The 22,810-nt window shown below is 41.8% G+C and overlaps 3 protein-coding genes across 4 annotated transcripts; 1 reads left to right on the forward strand and 2 right to left on the reverse strand.

The window, feature by feature from the left end:
• The first annotated feature begins 364 nt into the window (after window positions 1–364).
• On the forward strand, window positions 365–5,425 carry cdc6 (cell division cycle 6 homolog (S. cerevisiae)). Its single transcript, XM_084932234.1, has 12 exons — window positions 365–485; window positions 1,416–1,799; window positions 2,019–2,282; window positions 2,381–2,580; window positions 2,825–2,973; window positions 3,512–3,618; window positions 3,736–3,875; window positions 3,963–4,063; window positions 4,243–4,310; window positions 4,419–4,597; window positions 4,822–4,962; window positions 5,097–5,425. The coding sequence occupies exons 2-12, from the start codon at window positions 1,427–1,429 to the stop codon at window positions 5,187–5,189; spliced, it is 1,815 nt and encodes a 604-aa protein (XP_084788360.1). The 5' UTR covers window positions 365–485; window positions 1,416–1,426; the 3' UTR covers window positions 5,190–5,425.
• Window positions 5,426–6,232: 807 nt separating this feature from the next.
• ccsapa (centriole, cilia and spindle-associated protein a) lies at window positions 6,233–16,634 on the reverse strand. 2 transcript variants are annotated; one of them, XM_084932236.1, is made up of 4 exons: window positions 16,526–16,634; window positions 12,230–12,624; window positions 10,348–10,697; window positions 6,233–9,955 (listed from the first exon to the last, which is right to left on the reverse strand). In XM_084932236.1, exons 2-4 carry the CDS (start codon window positions 12,594–12,596, stop codon window positions 9,776–9,778), a joined length of 897 nt encoding a protein of 298 aa, XP_084788362.1. In that variant the 5' UTR covers window positions 12,597–12,624; window positions 16,526–16,634; the 3' UTR covers window positions 6,233–9,775. The 2 variants fall into 2 exon arrangements, with proteins under 2 accessions (XP_084788362.1, XP_084788361.1); XM_084932235.1 differs by having other exon boundaries at window positions 10,348–10,700.
• Window positions 16,635–17,606: 972 nt separating this feature from the next.
• On the reverse strand, window positions 17,607–22,430 carry acta1a (actin alpha 1, skeletal muscle a). Its single transcript, XM_084932237.1, has 7 exons — window positions 22,249–22,430; window positions 20,980–21,119; window positions 20,450–20,774; window positions 18,816–18,977; window positions 18,470–18,661; window positions 18,176–18,357; window positions 17,607–18,063 (listed from the first exon to the last, which is right to left on the reverse strand). The coding sequence occupies exons 2-7, from the start codon at window positions 21,106–21,108 to the stop codon at window positions 17,920–17,922; spliced, it is 1,134 nt and encodes a 377-aa protein (XP_084788363.1). The 5' UTR covers window positions 21,109–21,119; window positions 22,249–22,430; the 3' UTR covers window positions 17,607–17,919.
• Between the last annotated feature and the right edge of the window lie 380 nt (window positions 22,431–22,810).

Raw genomic sequence — 22,810 nt, forward strand, 5'->3', positions numbered from 1 at the left:
GATCAGGAGCAAAATGTGTCTTTGTAGTAATGTCCCAAAAATATTTTATGTATTAAAAATATATATTTATATGCTTTATATTTTATATATTATTAATGCTTTGTGTTATTGTTTTAGTGCAGTGATATGGTAGTTAAAATAGTTTACTCTGATTATTTCCATAACGTAAATTATTTTGGAGAAACAGGTAAATATGCCAGCATTTGGACACGTATAAGTTCCCGGGAACTTTGCGCCAAAAAAGTACTCTGTGTTCAAACTCCCGCCACCGACTGGGACACGTAACATTGACGTAATATCCTCCGTAACGCTTTAGCCAATGAGCTTCACTCAGCTAAGCCAATCAGAGGGCAGCGGCGGGAAAGACAGCTGATCTAGAAAGAGTTGCGGGAGATTCGGCGCAAGTTTGGTTTCGGGCGGCCAGAGAGAAAAGAAAACACGTTTTGCTTTGTACCGAGAGGACTTCTATCAACTTAATTTAAGAGGTACGTTTATTACCAACACGCTCATTTAACTCGTAAAAGAAAAATACATTTGATAATGGACGGGCGGAAGAGAGCTGACTTACTGTAGTCTACTCTTCAGAGTAGGTTTGCCACTACTCTTAAAAATATCTCAGTTAACTTTACACGCTTGCTTGTATTTGCAAAAAAATGCATTCGTAGTCATTTTTAGTCATCCAGATATATTTTAGATTAAAAAAACTGTCCGGTCAAAGTGGAAACTCGGATATTTAAAGGCCGAGGCCTTTGTTTGGCGCCATTAGTGGAGCACACTGTATTATTTCCTGTTTATAGGTAAGCTCAGGAATCACGCGATATAACAAATGTAATTTGCGCTGTTAGTGTAGTACTAAGCGCAGTGCTACGATATTATTTGCGATTTTGAATTTTAACATGAAGTTACGTGATTAATGGCTCGTGTTTGAGTAGCATGTTAGAGCAACTGAGCTAAACGACTTTGATAGGACAGCAAATCGTGGAGGGACGCGAAAAGATTTTCGCAAGGTTTATTTGGGGACACGATTGTTTCTGAAATGCCGTTGCCCGTTTTTCAAGACCATTTTTGCCCATTTTTCAAGACCCACAGCAGACATTTCCACTCAAACACTACAGTCGTGAAATTTGGGCTTTGTAATAATTTGCCTGTGAATCAGTCGAAAGTCTTGTTTTTTAGTGGTCCTTACACAAAAGTACATGTTTATGTATTTCCAAATAGGAACACGCACTTCATCGTAAATCCCATCAGCGTTTAATCTTCACATATATTTATGATCATATTATTCTGGCTACGGCTCTGTTCATGCATATATAAAAAAGCCAAACAAAACATTGGTTCTTATTGTTTTTTAATAATTAAATGATGTCTGAATCATGTGTCATATTTAGGTGCTTAAACATGTTGTCTTCGTTTAGGTTAATCCAAAATGCCCAGCACACGCTCCCAGGGACGAGCTCAGCCCACACTTCAGTTCCCTCGACGTAAATCCTGCAGAGTTTCCTCCCGCTCCAAGAAGCCGGAGCCCCAGAAGTCCCCAGCTGTGTCACCAATCAAGCCTGAACCTCAGCCCCAGGCCCCGGGGCTGACGCGGATCGGACCCCTCTCCCCGAGACGTCCCATTAACTTGTCCACCCCACTGTCCCCCAGACGCTACACAGACCAGCCCACTCCTCTCTCCCCAACGCGGCCAGTCGCCCTCTCGTCCCCTCTTTCACCCAGACGCACTTCAGCCCAGCCACCAGCACCTTCCTCCCCTCGTCTCCAAAGCCGGATCCCCCTCAGCCCTCGAAAGCGCACAGGTATTGAACGGTGAATTCAAAAGCTTCAGTTGTTCCACTACTTCATGCAGCTCTGTGTACTAATAACTATAATGGTTCACCTTCAGTACCTCTAGGCTAAAAAAAAATGTGAATTGAATTTAAATGGCAAATCTTCAATTCAGGATTAAAATTTCAGATCCTAAAAAGCCAGCCTTGAGTCATTACAAATAACAGCACTTCTCATTTTTCTCCATCAAGGTGATGACAATGTCTGCAACCTTGGCACCTCCCTGCAGTGCTCACCTACAAAACAGAGGAAGCTGAGCCTGGCCTCACCACGAAAACTCGGCTTTGATGAGAACTCACCGGTCCAGGCTCGTCGTCAGCTGATCCCATCCTTGGGGCAACAGACGCCCCCTTCCACTGCCAGATCGTCTCCGAAACGAGAAGAAACGCCTACTGGGAGCCCCATCCATAAAAATCTGAACAAGAAGCCACCCGTTGCTCGACTGTTTGGAGAAAGTAAGAACTCTTTTTTGTTTTTTTCTTCTTCTTTTTTTGTTCCCCACTTATATTACATTATATTATATTACACTACATTATTACCATTTCTTCTCAAGAGTTGAGGCTTCAGAGTGTGAAGCAGGCGCTCCACACTGCCATCCCTGAGCGCCTTATGTCCAGAGAGGCCGAGCGGGCGTCCATCCGGTCCTTCCTGGAGGACAAAGTGCTTCAGCATGTTCCCGGCAGCCTCTACATCTCTGGAGCCCCGGGAACAGGCAAGACAGCCTGCCTCAACTGTGTGCTGCAGGAGATGAAGGTGAGCGTGAAGGAGTCTGTAGTCTGTCATGTTTAGTGCTTTAGGACACCTGCTGGCGACTTTCAGTTACTGCAGTAAGATTAGAGTTTGAGCAGCACCCCACAGGCTTCATTTCCAGAGTTTGAGGGTCTTAAAGTGCAAGTTTAAAGTCTGAGTGCAGGCTAATAATCTGTTCCCTGATTGTCTATGTAACAGCCAGGGTTGAAGTTTTGTCAGTAACTGATTGCGTTTTGTGTCCCTTCAGGCGGAGCTGTCGTCAGTACAGACGGTGATGGTGAACTGCATGAGTCTGAGGAGCTCCCATGCTGTCTTCCCACTGCTGGCTGACAAACTGAAGGCATCTGGTGGCCAGAACGGACTGCAGAGGTTCCTGACAGCCCCGGGGCCCACTGTGTGAGTCAACAAATCCTCAATCCTTTGGGGCGGTCATGGCTCAAAGAGTTGGCAGTTCGTCTTGTAACTGGAAGGTTGCCGGTTTGAGCCCCGGCTCGGACAGTCTCGGTCGTTGTGTTCTTGGGCAAGACACTTCACCTGCTGCTTACTGGTGATGGCCAGAGGGGCCGATGGTGCGATATGGCAGCCTCGCTTCTGTCAGTCTGCCCCAGGGCAGCTGTGGCTACAACTGTAGCTGCTTCCACCAGTGTGCGACTGTATAGTGGAATTGTAAAGCGCTTTGAGGGCCCTGAAAAGCGCTATATAAATGCAATCAATTATCATTATCTTATCACACATTTACTTGAAAAAGGAAGTATATGATAGATGACTAAAGGGTGTGGCTTTTTAGAATTTTAGAGCAAACTATCCACTAAAGGTATTCTTTTAAAAAAGTTGCTGGTTGAAAGTCCTTTTTGGGATGTTTTGAAAATATAGCTGTAATTACTGCCTGCTGAGATACTGATTGGGTCTGTTTTTTTTTTTTTTCCCCTTTAAGGCTTCTTGTTCTGGATGAGATGGATCAGCTGGACAGCAAAGCCCAGGATGTCCTCTACACAATCTTTGAATGGCCGTACCTGCCAAAGTCCCGCCTCTGTCTCATCGGTAAGTACTCAACTCAACAAATATCCCGAATTCACCAGATCTCACATCTTTGTGTCTTGTAGACAGAAAGCAGAGTGTTCTGTCTGTTCTACATGCTGACCACTGATGTCTTTGCAGGTATTGCAAACGCTCTGGATCTGACTGACCGGATCCTGCCCAGACTGCAGGCTCGTCCCCAGTGTCGCCCTCTGCTGCTGCACTTCCCTCCCTACAGCCGGGAGGAGCTCACGGCCATTGTACAGGACAGACTTGTACAGGTAAATGTAGTCTGTGTGACTTAGAGTTTAAGCTGAAACCTTATAGATCACTTTTATTTAATCAGCGTCGCATCTTCTTCTCCTCAGGCGTCGGCTGAAGGGCTCCTCGACGCTTCTGCAGTTCAGTTCTGTGCCAGGAAAGTTTCAGCTGTGTCGGGAGACGCCAGGAAAGCTTTGGACATCTGCAGGTGAATGCTTGGACTTTTTCTTTAACCTTTTAGGGAATCATGTCTCTGTGTTTGCATTTAAATTCTGCACTCGTTTAGGCATTTTAGTAGTTTCTGCTCTCGGGAGACCTCGTGCAGATTCTTTGAGTTGATGTTTCTGTGAAATGTCATTCAAACGATTTTCTGGTTTCTGATTTCAGGAGAGCGGTTGAGATTGTAGAGTCTGATGAGAGGAAAAAAGCAAGTGATCCAAAGGGTGAAAGTAAAGGTGAGTTGTGAAATGTTTTCTTGAGTTAAAACTGATGATGATGGAAGTCACACGGCAGCTGATTGGTGGAATCTTACCTGGAAACTTCCTGTACTGTGTGTTCTGCAGCGTCCCGGGTCAGCCTGCCACAGGTTGCGAGAGTGCTGTCGGAGGTCTACGGCGACCGCATGGCGTCTCAGAGCAGCGGTTCAGAGGGAGAGAGTTTCCCCCTGCAGCAGAAGCTGCTGGTGTGCTGCCTGCTGCTGCTCATCCGCAATGGGAAGAGCAAAGAGATCGGCTTGGGAAAGGTGAGGTGCTGATATTAGTTTGCTAAAGGATTTTAGCGGCGTGTTGTCGTGGAAAATTATTCATTCTCTGCCAGAGAAAATATAAATCTGTTTCTATTTTCATGTGATGAGGCTGGATTATGAATTTGTAACTGTTCTTTCTTTAAGTCTTATTTTTAGTTGATGTTGACTGTTTAAGGTTGAGTGATGGTGGTGTTTCCTGACTGTGGGCGTTTGTGTTTCAGCTCCATGAGGTTTACAGCCGCCTGTGCGCTCAGAGGCAGGTGTCCGGAGTGGGTCAGGGCGAGTGTTTGTCGCTCTGCAGTCTGCTGGAGAGTCGAGGGATCTTTGCCCTGAAGAAAGCCAAAGAGGCTCGTCTCACTAAGGTACCCGGTGCTTCACGAGGAAATGCTCTGCAGTGCGGTGTTTGACCTCTGTTGCTTAAAAATGAAACTCAAGGGGTTATCAGGGAACAAGACACTGAGTGGAACGTGGCTGATTAAAGCGTCTGTTTCTGCAGGTGTTCCTGAAGATCGAGGAGAAAGATGTCGAAAACGCTCTGAAGGATCGAACGCTGCTGGGCAGCATCCTCGCTGGAGGACTCCCCTCGTGATCTTTTGATCGTTCCCTCTTTTAAAGACTCATTTTTAAGGTTGCACAATGAGCCAATGTTTTGTGGGGTTTTTTTGTTTTTTCTTCAGACATTTTTTTGGTTCTCATTTTTGCTGGGAATTTGTACAGTTTTAATGATGCTCAGTTGAGTTCAGAATGTTGAGCTTACATCAAATGAACTGTTTCAGTTTTGAAACCTCTTTAAGCTTTGAATAAAAGTGAAGCTGTTTTAACGGCTGTTGCTTGTGTCACCTGTCTCATTGAGCCCGTGCATTGAAATGCTCGCGCTATATTTGAGCTGATAACTGAGGACAAATGTTCATTCACTGAAATCAGTTGAGTCTGTAGATGTTGTTCCAAAGGCATTTTGAAAGATTTTAGGTGAAGTTACTCAGCTCGGGTGTAAGAAGTTGAATAATGTGATGTGTAGAATCTGCATGATGGAGAACAAGATTTTATTGATTTCATACTTCCATTTATATTGTGGAATATTGCATATACTTCCAGCGTAAACATGAAGAACGGGATTCTGATTCTGTCTGCACAGATTTCCTTAAAGATGCTGTTAGTTTTCACTGAGACTTTACATCTTTGTCCACAAATCAGCAGAATAAAGCTCAAAGCTGTGGAGCCCCTGAATACACCGATGCTTAAAAGATATGTTTTTATCCCAGTACACAGATATTTCAGCAGCTGGAAATAAAATGGGTGGATTGGGTCACAGTTGCTCCATTAATAAGAGCTCTATAAACCCAGAGTGTTAATTCAAAGCAAAAGTCCATATTCAGCTTGGTTAAATGTAAAGTGGGAACACTGGCTTCATGGCTGAAGGTGAGCTCTTCTCCTTCGAGAGTTCAAGGGTCAGAAAGTGTTTTCCCTGCACCTAAATATTAGAAAGGATCCAGACATCAGTGATATTTTACTCAGCGAATATTAAGTTGTAAAACAAATGAAATCAAGAAAATGAGATAAGCGCCGTGCGACCTGGAGAAATGCAGGTGAAATTACAAGACATGGTTAACAAACCACGAAGGCACAAAGATCAACTCTTCAAATCAGGTTTTATTCAAATAATTTATTCACAGCAATGCATTAAAGTGAATGAAAATATAACCTGTGCATGTTTTTAAATACAAATACAGCGGGCAAAATATGTCGACAGGATTAAATACTCAGACATATGATACACATTTCTTCTTATCTGTTGCTGGTAAACCAGACAAGAAAGCAACATTTTCTCCACCTACGTCCACTCTGTTTGACAGCTTATCTTAAGTGTTACATATTTAGTTTTTTCCACTTTCAAATCACCTCAAATAATTTCTAGTGATTGTCTCGACATTCATACGTTTAAAATGCGTTATGAAGATAAATAACCAAAGCATGACCTTTGCATCCACAGCAGCTCTACAGGTACGTTTACCCACTCTCACTCTGAGGTCTTTAACAGCTGTGTTTACAATCACTCGGTTTCTGAGTGAATCCACTGCACGGTGCCCTCAGTTATAACAACATCACATTATGCCTCGTGTTATATTTGATAGCTGCTGTTGTCAGTGATGCTGAAAATGATGTTGACTGTTCACGCTGACCGACAATGAGAACACATTCAGGTTGAAGCAACGCAGAAACAAACGCTCGTGTACTTTAGATAAAACATGTTTTGAGCACATGGATGAAGCTTTACAACTTTCTGAACCCTGAGCACTCATACTATATTTTCTCACAGCTCTAACAGAATTAGTCAACTGACAAACATATTAATTGCGAAACCCTACTTGCTACTCTTACACAACAAAACATTTAGTCACGACTGAGTCTTTTTTTTAACCATTAGTGCTTTTACTTCAGTAAAGTGTGTGGACATCTCCGTCGCCACCTACAGCACAAACACTGGTTTTTAAAGTTGGACGTGTTAGAAAATACTAGAGTTCAAACACAGGACAAACACTGTGAACATTCAGAGTGAAGAGGTTCGTTTGGTGTGAAAACGACAAACATTCTCAGTGAATTTGAGTGCAAAGCTGTAAACTTGGTACATAATGACGATTAGCCCTCAGTTTGAGTCATGAGACACAGCCATGACCTCACAGTGTATTTACAATCTTGAGTTAAAATCAACAAATAACAGACGCCACAAACTCAGGAATTCTGATACGTTCTGGCTGTCTTTAAAAAAATAAGAGTGACAGCAGTACAGCGATAATGACTGCTCCTCATTTCACGTAAAAGTTTTAGAAGCATCTAGTTTTGCGTAATTACCCTAAGAGCTTTTTTCCTGCGGAGTATTCACTACACTCTGTGTCAAAATCGCAGGTTATTTCTGATTAAAAATCAATTTTAAAAAAAGAAGCTGCCCCAGGTGAAAACACACCAACTACACTCTGCAATAAATATACTGTATGCTTAACAGTTACCTGATCTAAATAATTACAATGATTACAATTTAATAAACGAACCTTTTCTGTAAAAATACCTTAGATTTGAGCTTTATTTGACATATCATGTGTTTCTAACTTATTTTAATCTAAGCTCGAGTCCTCATATCCAAAATACACAGATATCAAAAATTCCAGTTTGGGCCTTTCTCCGATCAAACTCTCTGAGGTGTAAACACACAGCTGGCTTCATGAGAGAGAACTGAAAACAGAATTTGTGTTGAAAACAAGCTCTAAATGAAAGCAGAGCAGAAACTAAATACATTCAAAAGTGACGTGGATGTGTGGTTTTTTTGTAGATATATGTATAGAAAATCTAAGAAAGAGTCATTTTATTGTTCATTCTCATACAAAAAACAACACCAGAGAAACACAGTTCAGTCAATTTCATCTGAAAGTTTTCAGAAACAGAAATCTGAACTGTTCCGGCAGATCTAATCGTTACTGTCATGGGGAAAAACAACAACAAAAGGTGATGGTTAATAACTTTTGCATGAATGGTCTTTAGTCTGAAATTTAAGGGTAGTATTTTTCTTTCTCTCTCGACAGCAGCGATTCGCTCTGACAGGATGCTGGAGCAAAACAACACTGTTCCTGTTGTCTCGTTAGTTTATCATAAATAATCCCGTGTAATGTGGCATCAAGTGAAGACGTGGGAAAGGCTATACCATACCATCACAAGTCATAATAAATGTTCTGTACACCTATTGCATAGATGAAATTAACTACAAAGAGCATTGGTGGACCTGCCCTGGCAAATTTTTGGGAGGTTTTCTGCACTTTGAACAAGGCTACCGGCCTGAAACTAGCTCTCAACCCCTACTTGCTCTCTTTGGTAAAGCGGGAGAGGATGATAAGTATATTCCCAGAGCAAAGCGCAGGGTGCTGTCCTTTGGTTCCCTCTTGGCTAGGCGTGCTATTTTGATGAGGTGGAAAGCTGCTGCCCCGCCCTCCCATGTGTGGCTTGCTGATCTCATGTCGTGTCTCAGTCTGGAAAAGATCCACTGCTCCATCCAGAACCAAAAGGGCACATTTGATAAAATTTGGGGTCTCTTTCTGGAAAACTTCTCTAAACTTCAACTTAAGGATGTTCCAGCTGACTAACAGATTTGCTTCTCCATAGTGGTCGGATGTCTTAACGGGAACGTGGGGGGGGGGGGTCGTTTATTTTCTTTCTTTTTATTTTTATTTTTATTTTTCTGTTTCTGTTTTTTTTTTCTTTTTTGCTTGTTTGGTAAATAATAAGAGACGAAAACAATGTTCCAACATGAAAAGTTCTGTTTTGTATTCATTGTAAACAGTTTGTGTTTTCCGTCTTCTTTTTTATCTCTGTAAACTATATCCACAAATACTCAATAAAAATATTTTGAATTAAAAAAAGAGCGTTGGAGCATTTTAGTGCTTAAAGCTGCAGCTTCTGACCACTTGGGGGCGCCATAAACAGCTGCGAGCTGTGTCCGTCCTCTGCTGCAGCTGCTTTTAAGAGCTTTATGTCTCCATCAGGAAGCCAAAGCAGCAAGGTCGTGAATGCAGATAAAAGCTGATGTAAGGGCACATCTTACATCAAACATCTTCCAAAGGACGCTGCAGTCTAGCTGATAACTCTGCTGCTCAATGATCAGACACATTCGTGTAACACTGTCCCTTTCTCATATGAGGAGTGACACCCTCCTGGCTCAAGCGCTAGTTCACCCAGTAACTGAGAGAAGTTATCTAAGATCCCAGAGAGAAGGGAATTAAATTAATTTTAAGTTAATTCGATTTGTTTCGTGTCATTTCATTACTGAAATCCCAAAGATATACGTAAAAATAGTCCCAAATCTGTTAAAAGAATCTAATCTCTGATCTTTATTATAAAACGTTTAAAGGTCCTTTTTGTAACGACCCATGTACAGAAAGATACAATTGTAAACTTGATGTTCATAAACTATTTAGAACTTTATCAACTGGATCTAAATCAGTAGCTCGTCCCACTTCTTCACTTTATTTGTTATTTCTTTGTCAACTAAGGAGACAACGCAGCGAGCGGTGTTTGCTTGTGGCAACACGGTTCTCTCTCTGTATTGTTAATTAAAATGAAAAATGATTTCCTCCTGATATTTGCACGTAAGGAAACTTGGTATTTAGGGATTCTAGGTGGATCCCATCTCTACCTAAGCCGGGCGGAGAAACAGCGCATGTACTCTGTCATCCAGCGGTCGTCCACCACCATCAGCTGCGAGCGTCTTATCTTCTCCAGGTCAGCCGATCGAGTCCGCCGGCGGTCCAGCCTGGAGCTCCGCTTGTCAGACTCCCTGCGGGTCTGAACGCAGGCATCAGAAGTGTGACTCTGTGAGGAGAAACCAGAGAGAGGAGTCATTTCCGAAAGCTACACCGGTGTTTTATTATTCATGTTTGCTGCGTGTTCGGTGACACGGTTTCACTTCTCTGCTGTCCTGTGAATGAGGTCGAGCTGCAGGACCCCTGCACTACCAAGGATGGGCCGAGAAAGAAAAAGGCTGGTAATGTGCTACGTGTTTTTTTCTAGTTAGCAAGTCTGTCTCTTGAAATATAATGGTGTTTAAAATCTTAACGTATAACTTAAAAACAGTCAAATTATTGATTGTAATTCTGAAAAGTTGCTAGTGGTCATAAGAGTAAAGTATATTTGTTGTTGCCATGAGCACTGAGCTTTAAAGGCTCTAAAAGTGCTGCAGTATCTCAACTGAGATTAGCGCTCACATCATTGGTTGTCCTCTTGACCTCCATCTGTCTCTCGCTCCAGTCCAGCCGGCTGGACGGTCTCTGGTTCTCCTTCTCCTTGGTGCTGATCACCGGCGTGCTCTTTGCTCTCGGCGGTTTACGGATCACGGCTGGTTTGTCATCCTGGGAACTGTCTCGGTGCGGCTGCTCAGAGCGTGGCGTGTGGCGGCGGCGTTGCCGTCGGGATACTGGGTTTACTGGCTCCGCATCAGAAGACGCCGAGTCGGCTGGTCCGTTGTCTGTTGGTGTGTCGTCTGAGGGTGCGCTGTTTGTTGGAGCCACCGCCACAGAACTGCCACCGGCCTCATTCACACCATTTTCTACAACTGCTGCTTCACAAGAACACAGGAAACAGTGAAATCGTTTAAATATCCACTGAGCTCTGCTGACTGAACAAACAGATTAACTAACTAAGCCAAATACCAATTAACCACTCGATGGAGTTGAATGGCTCCACGGTGACCCTGCAGAGCGCTGCTGTGTCTCAATCTATATGAAATTATTTGTGACTGTGAAATTCAGAGATAAGCAGGCTTCCTGGGACTCTACTGTCTGAAATGCAGACATTACAAATGTCAAAGGCACACAATGGATCCTTTATCTTTAAGCTCAGTGTCTCAGCAACAACAGTCCCATCTGACTGCTGAACTTTCAGTCCAAATATTTATAGCACTGCTGTCTCCTGAGGTAAACCAGCCTTTGTGCCTCGTACTGTCAGAGTGACGCTTACAAAGGGTTCACAAAAAACACCATCTGTTAGATTTTTACAAACTGTTTCTGAAGACTAAAAAAGAAAAGGTGAAATTGAAGCACAAATGCAAACATGGTCACTTTCTTCTCCTACAGTTAGTTTTGTGCATTTCAGGACAAAATACACTGCATTTGAGTTAATGTAGTATCATTAACCAGGACTACAACTTAAGTTTATTCACCTGATGATTGACTTAAACAATTATTTTTGACTAAACTGTCAGAAGAGTAAAACAAGGTTAGCTCTGTGAGGCTGCACTGAGCAGGGCTTTGACCCACATGTCAACATCCTTGCAACAACGAAGCTAAGCAGCTCATGTTTAGCAGGTCTAATGTGTACCATAAGCATCATGCTGCTTGCTGACAAGCTAACACAAAGTACAGCCGAGGATCAAAAAATGTTGAGCCCTGATGGTATAGCAGTACCTGAGAGGGACGTGGGCGATGTCACCTGATGGGTTTGGATTTCTTATTTTGAGAAGAGACCATGTTTGTATGAGAGACTGGGAATGCTGTTATGTGTTGATGCTAGAAGGCTTGATTAGGAAACTGAGCCCTAAATTGTACAGTTATGATGCAGAGACAAAAACAATGTAACTGAAACTTCCATGGTGAGGTCAAATGGCCACGCCTACATTTCAGCCTTGCCATTGTTCAAAAGAATTATCTATCTAAAAAAAGTTTCCCTACTGTATAGTTGAAAAAACTGATCAATGGACCATGGAGTAAAAAATCATTTGAGAGCTGTGAAGTTTTAACATTTTAACACAAGTATAGACACTAACTCACTTTTGGAGCCAGCCTCAAGTGGCCACTTCTGGAACTGCAGTTTTTGCCGCCTCATGATTGACATGGTCATTATCAGAGCTACTGCTAGTCAATTATTTGGTTAGTTAATTGAAAGAATATTAGTCAGAAACTGCAATTCTCTGGAAAATGTACACTTGCTATGACACAAAGTCTCGGAAACCAAATTGATGTCTTGTCCAAAGCAGAAATTTTTACGATATGTTTAAAACATTTACCAGGGAGAGAAGCAGCGCCTAATCACATTTAAGAAACTTAATCAAGCATATGTTTAGAATTTCTGCTTGGTGACCCGTTCTCTTACCTGTGGTTTGTGCCGCATCTATAACCGCAGCGTCCCGGTCCCCCACGCCAGTCTCTCCATCCTCGCACGCTGGCTTTTGCACAGGACTGGTCTTTGACTCCAACAACCTCTGCTTGACCTCCAAGGATGTGGGCGGCAGCGGGAGAGACAGAGGAACCACTTTGTTCCTGGTCAGCCTTGGTGTTGACCAGCCGCTGGAGTCAGAGCCGCTGTCCCAGCCCTCCCAGAACCAGGGCTTGTGGGAATGTTCTATCACCCGGCGAGTCAGACGGTACTTCACAGAGTCCTCATAGCATTTAGAAAACGTCTCCCATTTGGGGTCCCTGAACTTCTTCATATATTCTGTCCTCACTTTCTTGGTCACCATGGTTCTTGTTATTGCCTGGTGCCAATCACTGCAAGGAGACATAAAATACAGTTTGAAACAAATTTGCAATCTTTTCTTTGGTCGTCTTCTTCTTCTTCTTCTTCTTGTTGCTCCCATTAGAAGTCACCACTGAGAGTCTCTTCCTATCAGTAGCCTCCTCTGCTTTCACACTAATCCTCTGCATGTCCTTCGCTACATCTATGAATCTTTTCTTTGGTTTTCCTCTTTTCCTGCCTGGCAGCTTCATATTCAACATTCGTTGTTGTTGTTAATAATCCTAACACATAGTGAAAAATCCACTAAACATTATGAAGATGCAGTTAACTATGGTAACTACGAGTAAACAAACAAGGTATATTCTCTATCAGAGGAAGTAAAACACTTTCCCTTTACTTGTTTACTGATGCTGTGAAGTGTAACCCTGACATTCATGCGATTTATATCATCATCTTATCAACAACCTCTCACATTATACTGGACGAGAGCTGAAGCCCTACAAAATTTTGGTATTTACCTGATTTTTATTACATTTTGATATTGACTCGGCCTGAATATTATCCCTTACACTGTCAGCGAGTCCACGTCAGTGATACTGAGGTGAGCTGTGATTTTCTGTCAATAAGCACTGCTGTTTTTGTCTCTGTTAGCTGCTGTTAGCTCCTGTTCACCGCTATTCACGGGCTGTTAGTGAAACTTTGTTTCAAGTGTTTCAAGTGGACCTAACGTGGGCAGACTCACACTGAGCAAATAAACTCCTGCGACATGAGAATGAAATCGAACTGCTGAAGGAGGAAGAGGAAGGGATGGAGAGAGATGACAAGGAGAGATTAGTGGTGGAGGAGGCAGATGAAGAAGATGAGAAAGAAAAAACAAAAAAGAGATCATGAGTCCTGGTCACTCCTGAATAAATATGTCATAAAGTTATTTAAAGCATAATGAAATGATGATTTTTCACACTATAAAAAAAAATAAAAATAAAAAGCAACTCTGCTGCAAAGCATTCTTTAACTTTTGCAGTGTTCATACTAATGTTAAAAGTCTGCTGTTTGTTGTTCTTCTAGGTGGCTGCACTTTCAAAGAAACAGTTACTGACAAGAATTTAACCAATGAGCATCAAGATCCATGCCCCAGTTTCAGAAGCAGCTACACTGAGTTTTTTCTCTCCCCTCAAACAGACATCCTGTCGGGAAAGTTCCTTTCCTGGGGAACATACAGAAATATCTGGGCTGCTCTACAAAGTCCTGCTACTTTCTAGGTGGTGTAATAGTAAAAGGACCAGTTTTTATAGAGCTTTATATAACATACCTCATTCACTTCATAGAACCACTTCTATGCCGAAAGTGCTTTCTAACATTCACACAAATTCATACTCCGATGGATGTAGCGGAGATTAACTTGTGGTTAGTATCTTCCCAAAGGATATTTGGAATGCAGACCGGAGCAGCCAGGGATCAAACCACCAACCTGGCGATTAGTAGATGATCTGCTCCACCTCCTGAGCTACAGCCACCGCAGATGGTTAGTGTTGACTGAATGGTAAACAGAACAAAACCTGGGTGAAGATGAAGTGGAATGAGAACTGCTGTTGAGAGTGGGAGGCTTTATCTTGATTGAGAACTCAAGTCCATGAAACTTTTAAGGCTCAATACAAAAAACATGATTGCAAAATAACTAGTTTTAAACCATTGACTGCATTTACCCCTCTTTAGACTCACCCGTGTTTGCTGCAGGTATGCTTCCATGTAAAATGTGATGGCTGCTGTCAGCCGTCAGCAGGCTTTATAATACCAGTCTCATACCAGACTGGTTAAATTATAAGTAAACAGTTCATCTGCATATTGTAGTACGACTTCTGGACATTTGTGTCTGTAAGATGTGTGGATGGAGCTAGTTTTTTTCCCAGTAAAGATTTTAAAGGTGATCACAGCAACAGCGCTGCTGCTTTGGATGCTAGGAACACGTTTTATTTCACTCCACCTGAGCTCAGCGTCTCAGTAGGAACTCCACTTCTTTGCCCTTCACAGTGTGTAAACACACTCAAGATCCACATTAAAACACTCACGTTTACATTGTTTAACACATCTGTGCACTACAGAGCCAGGCACTGAACGAAGCATCAAAGCAAAAAATTTATGCAAACTATTCGAATTACTCGATGAATCATTGCAGCCCTGCAGCCAACAACAGAATGTAAAGATGCAAAAACACTAACTTTACATCCCAAATATGCATTATTTGCATGGGTGTACTTTCTAAACAATATCAAATGTGTATCAGAAGAGGCTGATTAGAGTAAAGGGAACCTCTGTTTACCAGGCAAGTAACCGTGAACACATTTTTATTTATTTTTATTTGCATCTCAATTATCTATTTGGCATTTTTTTTCTTTTACTTTCCACGTCAGGTCAGAGCTCTGGTGGATATTAACCCTGTGCTGCATCCAGCACAACACACAGTGTCACATTTCACTGTGGTTCAGATTTCCATTAAGAGGGTTTGATCAGTCTGTTCTTCTGCTGCTACATTAACAAAGCTGTCACTGTGTTTTCTGAATACTGCCCATTAGCAGAAGGACAGAGGGACAACTATAAACATTTGTTTTATTGACAAAGAGACTTAAATTTACAACAGCCATTATACATGGATATACAATGTATGATACTATGTACGTAATACATTCAGAATTGAATTCAAGTAGCTAGATGCCAAACAGTCAGCACCAGATACTTGATGCTCAGTTCAACCCAGGTGGAATGAACCTCAGAGAGCCTCCTGTGGGACTGGTACTGACTCAGGACAGGCAGCAGTTTGGCTTGAATGCATTAACACATAAAATAATTGAGTCCAACAAAATGAATGTACAATAATAATATTGTCTTTCATGCATCAAAGCATTTTTTTCCTGTCAAAAACTGCAAAACAGCCATGATACCATCATCCACCCATCCACGTCTGCAGGTAGCTGCTGTTAGCTGCTGTTAGCCACAGATCAGGGAAAACCATTAGACTGGACCTTTAATAATCATGAATGCAAAAACTGACATTTTTCCTGGGACTTCTTTTTAATGCATCATATGCAAACAAAACATTTATAACATATGAAACGTTTTACCGCTTGATTTCATCTAAAGCTCTGGCCATATTCAGTAAAAATATATAGATAACGTATCGCATAACATAAAACCTATTAAATGTTTACATTTTCTGTTTGTTTTTTTTGTTTTTTTCGAGATTCACCTGCAAAACCTGGTGACGTACCTCTGCCAGGTGTAGTCTACCTGTAAGCCCCGCCCACCTCCCTCCACATCAGATTACCCTGAGAGCAGGGAGGATTGAGGCTTACTACAGCTTTACAACTAGCTGTACTACAGCCATTACTCACTCACACCACACGACCAGTAACATCCAGTCTATTTTAGTCTACACGCCTACATGCACTTTCCTTTTCTTTCTATACATGAACACTTGTTGTTACTCATAGTAAAAATAAGCCAATATTTGATTTTTTAAGCCTGTATCCGATCTGAGGACAAAACCTGTTCACTGTATATTATCATGTCACTGTCTGATTACTGCATATCTCCCGATGTGTTTTTCTGTAACTGAAACACACTGTCTTGTTATAAAACCTTTCATTCTGTCAGTCACACCCGAGCTCACAGCATTTTTAAAGATTTTAGTCTGTAAACACACAGCAGAGCAAAACGTTGCAGCTCCGATGTGTTTTGAAGTTAATAAACGCAATGAAGTGTGTAAACCTGAGGACTGAAATGCCAAACCGAGTGAAAACAGGCTACAGCCATGTTCACAGCCCTTCTCCTCACCTGCCCGCTGCGTTCAGCTTCGTTTGTAAACACGGGGTCATTTCAATGCTCAGGCTGACGACTAAAGTCTGATTGGGTATTAAAGTCAGGAATATATCTACTCACCAAGTCTGTGTACCAGGGGGACTCCGTTTGATTTAAACCCCGTCTCTCAGCAGGCGAGCATCGCTCTGCTTACTGACACCAAACGCCCAGCTCAGTTAGAAAGCTAGCAGCAATAACACATACAACTTCCGGCTTTGGTTTTCAAACAAGTGCTTTAAAACATCCCAGGGACATGATTAATCAAGAAGATATTCAAGATAAAATCTTCTACTTTGCTCATATTATAGCTTTCAGGCTGATTTCAGGCAAAAACCATTCAGTTTAGATGGTCGGAAGCTTTATTTTGAAATATATATCCTGGACATCCGGAGCTCGTCTATTATTTATCCCGGTCTAGATTAAAGTATAACAGAACTGTACTAGACTGATATGAAATGAAATGTGATTTTACATTAAGACGCTTCCACCAGACCGCGCATGCGTGTTCTGTCTCCATCAGTGCAGTCAAGATATGAGGAGAAAACAATAACAACAACAAAACCCCTAAATAAATTAAAGGTTATTTACAAATGGTCTCTTGTAGGGCCAGGACCACAGCCTAACAAGACCCAGTGATGTTTGGGTTTTCGCTTTTACAAATAGGAACTTGGGAATGTAATTCTATTTTACCACCTTGTAGAAACTACAATATGTCACTCAGTATCCAAGACAATATTTATTCTCTTTGTTTTGGGTTGAGAAGAAAGTCAGCGTATTGTTTACCCTGGTTAACTACTGGATTTATTTCAGCTCTTGAACTTGAACTCTGTGTTTGTCTCAAGGCTTTAAACACCTCATAAAGATGTTTCACTGCTGTGTTTGGAGCTGGATGACTTAAAAAAAAAATTCTTTTGGTATGCTGCCGCATACGTGTATGTAAATTGTAGACTAGGTTAGGGTTGATATATGTGGTAATAAATTATTGTTTACAGATTTTATTCAAACAAAGTTTATGTGCAGTCTCTTGTGTGAGAGTCATAATGTTCAGAATATAATGGAAAAATCCAAAAGACCAGTAAAATAAAATGAACAAACATCCACAAATATTCTGAATCAGAATGAGCAGACAACACAGTCACACTTGGAAAAAATCTTTGGCTTTTATTTGCTTTGAAGGGTTGTTTCTTTTTTGGTCTTTTTGTTCTTGTTTCTTTGATTTTTTTTAAATGTAGTTGGTCCGAGCTGGTGTGTGTCATACCTCGAAGCCAACACTCATATATGCACACCAATCTTCATTTACATTCGAAACAGGACATACATAAAAGAAAAAATAAATAACTTATGTACAGGTTAGATGTGACATGATCCTCGCTGGTGGAAATCAAAGGTCTCTCTATGAGAGGATGTTCACAGTTCTAGGACAGCAGCATCTTACTGCTCTGGATCCTGAACCTGATGCTTTGGACGCATCATGTTTAGAAGCACTTGCGGTGGACGATGCTGGGGCCGGCCTCATCGTATTCCTGCTTGCTGATCCACATCTGCTGGAAGGTGGATAGAGAGGCCAGGATGGAGCCGCCGATCCAGACTGAGTATTTACGCTCAGGGGGAGCAATGATCTGCACAAGTAGAAGAAAATGAGACAAATTTTATTGACTGCTAGCACCTCAGATATCATTGTCATAGTATGCAAGGTGAGTGATCTTGTGCCAGTCAGTGTTGCTTTTGTACCTTAATCTTCATGGTGCTGGGAGCCAGAGCTGTGATCTCCTTCTGCATGCGGTCAGCGATACCAGGGTACATGGTGGTCCCGCCAGACAGCACATTGTTGGCATAGAGGTCCTTACGAATGTCAATGTCGCACTTCATAATACTGTTGTAAGCTGTCTCATGGATACCAGCGGACTCCATACCTGTGTAGATGTACAGCAGAGAGGTTCAGGTTAAACACAGTGAAATGACAATGTGATCTTTCAAAGGAAAGTTGTTACACTGTCTCAGATGAATAGTGTTGATGCTACGCACCGATAAAGGAGGGCTGGAAGAGGGTCTCGGGGCAGCGGAAACGCTCATTGCCAATGGTGATGACCTGACCGTCAGGCAGTTCATAGCTTTTCTCCAAAGAGGAGGAGGAGGCTGCGGTTGCCATCTCATTCTCAAAGTCCAGAGCAACGTAACAAAGTTTCTCCTTGATGTCACGCACAATCTCACGTTCAGCTACAAACAGAGGGCAAAGGTCATAATTCAAGCTGCTGCAGAGTAGAATAATAAATAAATGAAAGATGAATAAAATAATTTTATCCAAGTGAGCGAAAGGACGTAATGTCCTGAGTTTTAACCAGGACATTGGTTTTATTTTGTGCTATTTTACCAGTTGTGACAAAGGAGTAGCCGCGCTCAGTCAGGATCTTCATAAGGTAGTCTGTGAGATCCCGACCAGCCAGATCCAGACGCATGATGGCATGAGGCAGAGCGTAACCCTCATAGATGGGTACATTGTGGGTCACACCATCACCAGAGTCCAGCACGATACCTGAGAGCAGAAACAGAAGAGTTATGGAGAAGCTGACAGAGGTTTCTACCTGACGCATGTGATGAGTCACATGAAAAGGTGCAGAGTGCTAACAATCACTGCTTCTTTCTGATGTCCACATTTGTTTTTTTCACTGGAAGGCTTAAAGACAGTTTTAAGTATCTTTTTTGTCCCAAAAATCAACCCGAAACTACATTAAACAAAATGAAAAAAAAAAAAAGCAGCGTAGTAATCATTTATTTGTTTCAACAATACAGTGCATTCCACAATGTTTGGGACAAACATTCTGCAATTAATTTGGGACTGAAGTGCAGACATTCAGCTTTAGTTCAAGGGGTTTTACAAAGATTTTGTGTGAACTGTTGAAGTATTACTGCCATTTTATACACAGTCTCCAATTTTCAGAGATGCAGAATTAATAGGAAATTTAACTGACAAGCAGCTTCATGGCAAGTTGAGGCCTGCTCCCTTGGCACAAATGAAGAATTCATAACATCGGAAGCTATTTCAAAGTGTTGAATTTGTATTTTATAGTTTTTCAGTGTAATTTTAATGTAATTTTAAATATGATCCCCATACAAGTGAGTAAAGCCATTATACCACTGAAATATACCTGTCATAGAGACAGCATGATAGGAGGGAAACAGCTAATGATCCCAAGCATGGTGGAGGCAGCGTTGTGGCATGGATATGTATGGCTGCCAGTGGAACCGGGCCACTAGTGTTTATTGATGATATGACTGCTGATAGAAGAAGCAGAATAAATTATGGAGTTTACAGGGCTATAATCGCTGCTCATATTCAGCTAAATGCTGGTCAGACAGACACAGAGCAAATGGATAATGACTTGCTGCAAAAGCAAGCCAACAGTTACTCAAGCTAAAGAAATTAGATATTCTTCAATGGCCAACTCAGTCACCTGATTTCAACAGATTTTCTGTTATAAAATACAAAACTGAATGCAGAGAAACCCAAACAGGGAGCAACTGAAAGCATCTGCAGCAAAGGTCTAGCAGAGGAACTCAAGGGAGGAAGCACAACATTTGGTGATGTCCGTAGGTTCTGGACTTCAGGTAGATAACTGTTGCAATATTAAGTAATAAAAAGTGTCTTTATACTTAAATTAATGTTAGTTTGTCTCATTCATGTTGAACCTCTGAAAATGGGGCACTGTGCATAAACAGTGTTCATGTCAAACTTTGGAAAACTTCTTGAATTAAAGCTAAAAGTGTGCACTGCAATGACATATTGACTGTTTTATTTACAATGCACTGTTGCGATGCAAAACTACAAAAAACTGTGGCTTTGTTCCAAAACATTATAGACCGCAATGTATAATCCGCAAATAATTTTGGTGAGAAATTGACAGTCTAATATTGATATTATTGATTTTTCTTAAGTGTTTTTTAAATGAGAAAGAAATACTGTCTTGAAGACGAGGAAGCTTGTATTTATGTGAAGCTCAGACTCACCAGTGGTACGGCCAGAAGCATAAAGGGACAGCACAGCCTGGATGGCCACATACATGGCAGGGACATTGAAGGTCTCAAACATGATCTGGGTCATCTTCTCCCTGTTGGCTTTGGGGTTCAGGGGGGCCTCAGTCAGCAGGGTGGGGTGTTCCTCAGGAGCTACGCGCAGCTCGTTGTAGAAGGTGTGGTGCCAGATCTTCTCCATGTCATCCCAGTTGGTGATGATGCCGTGCTCAATGGGATATTTCAGAGTCAGGATGCCCCTCTTGCTCTGGGCCTCATCACCCACATAGGAGTCCTTCTGACCCATACCGACCATCACACCCTGAGGAGGGGAGGAAAGCAAGTTAGGTCTGAAATGTATATTTATTGATGTCTGTATTTAATTTGTTGTAATATAATGAGTCCAAGAGTTTCAAACAGCAATTACTCTGTAAAGAACTAGGTCTAAGGTACACTGCAAGGCACGTAAGAAAAAGAAAAGCAAGAATGAGTTTCCTTTTTTTGTGAAATTTATTGCCCTTGCATACCTGGTGACGGGGGCGACCAACAATAGAGGGGAACACAGCCCTGGGAGCATCATCTCCAGCGAAGCCAGCTTTCACCAGGCCGGAGCCATTGTCGCACACAAGGGCGGTGGTCTCATCGTCGTCACACATGTCTGCGGATTCTGGAGGAGGAAAGTCAAATGTGATGAATTTCTGTACAGCAGGATTACTCAGCAGCACTTAACACACTGAACAAAACACCAGTTGCATGTTAGATATTAATTTAATTTTCTCTTAATAGACAAAACATTTTAACGCTAATACTAGTATCACTTTGTTGAGTATGTTTTGTTGCCTTTTTAAATTTTGACTAAAAACTCAACAGCCTACTGTTTTTAATCTGAAAGTTTTAGGTTGATGTTAATTCCAAGCAGTTTTTTAATTGTAATAACGTTTTGGTTTCTTTCTTTCGTTATATAACAAACATAAATTATTACATTACAATGAACTAAATAACCAAAAAGGTGTACGACACTGTGCTTTACTACCACTGACTCCCCTGTTCTGTTTCACTAATAATCACATGCTAATAACTATAACTCTCCTCTCTCAGGCCTCCAGTGTTTAGATTGTGTCATAACAATTTACACAACCTGCCAGGACACAAAGTCATTAAGCTGCAAACAGAAACGCTATTAAATCCCCATTAGTTTGATGATGCCTTCAAATGTTCCCCATAAACTTCAAAATCTGGTTTTGTCTTTTCTTGATATGCATTATAGTGCCCTTGTAAAGGAATCATCCTTCAAAAGTTGCTTTAAAAAGTATATGTATTGTTGCTGGATTCAGTGTTTTCTATTCACTAGTAAACACTCTGAAACTAAAGCAAAAAGCACTGATGTGCTGATAAGTGTCAACTAACGTACTTGTAACTAATTATGATAAATATTAGTAAACGAATAGACATGTCAGTTTTACTACAGCATTTGTTATTATCACTTTTCATCATAAAACGTTAAAATACACATTGTATTCCAAGCTAAAGTTAAAAGTGTTACAAATCTCTAACAGCATTTGAACACAACCCAGTCTTTCCATTAACTACCTGTCGCAACAAAAGCTGAGCTTAAGCAGACTGTGGTTCACTGCCAGCTCCCTTCACTTAACCATTAAATCCAGATTATTCTCCATCTGTCTCATTCACTTAACCTAGCAAGAAGGCAGTCTCCATTAACAGTAACTCCACCTAACTACTGCTACAATTATTAACCCTCTCTCCACCAGGAAACCTCTCTCCTCCAAGCCGCTTACCTCTGCGTGTCTCAGGCTGTCACTGAGGGAACCTTGTTGGCTGCTTGCTCCAGCTGGTGTTGGGGTGACAGGCTACGACCACCGCGGTCCTTATATACGCCTTCTGCTCCATACCACCCGGAGAGCTTTTTTTCCTCCTCAGCAGACAGTAGTTTGGAATGTCCGAGTATTCAATAGGAATTCAACTGGCCCTTCGTCCATATTTGGTCGCGCGCAAGGGTCGTCGCATGCATGCATGTAGAGCCTCGCGGGCCAGCTGGGCCATATATGGAGAGGAAGTCCCCGCGAGGCTGCCGCGGAGCGCACGAGCCCGTGTATGGAGCTAGACCAGAGCGACGCACCGACCGTCACCTGTAGAATAACTGCTGCTACTTACACAAACGCACAGTACACGCACACAAACCATTCAGTACTTCAAAGCCTTTTCATTTTTTTAGTGTTTCATGTCTTATTAGTATTTTAACCGAGGAATGACTTTACTTTTTTGTGTTTTAAGTGAAGGCATAACGAAAGTGACAGTTAAAAAACAGAAAACAAACAGCACATTAAATGAGAAGTGTAA

Source organism: Perissodus microlepis, chromosome 6 (genome assembly GCF_051167445.1).
Source record: "Perissodus microlepis isolate ML-2025 ecotype Zambia chromosome 6, ASM5116744v1, whole genome shotgun sequence".
NCBI classification, from domain to species: domain Eukaryota; kingdom Metazoa; phylum Chordata; class Actinopteri; order Cichliformes; family Cichlidae; genus Perissodus; species Perissodus microlepis.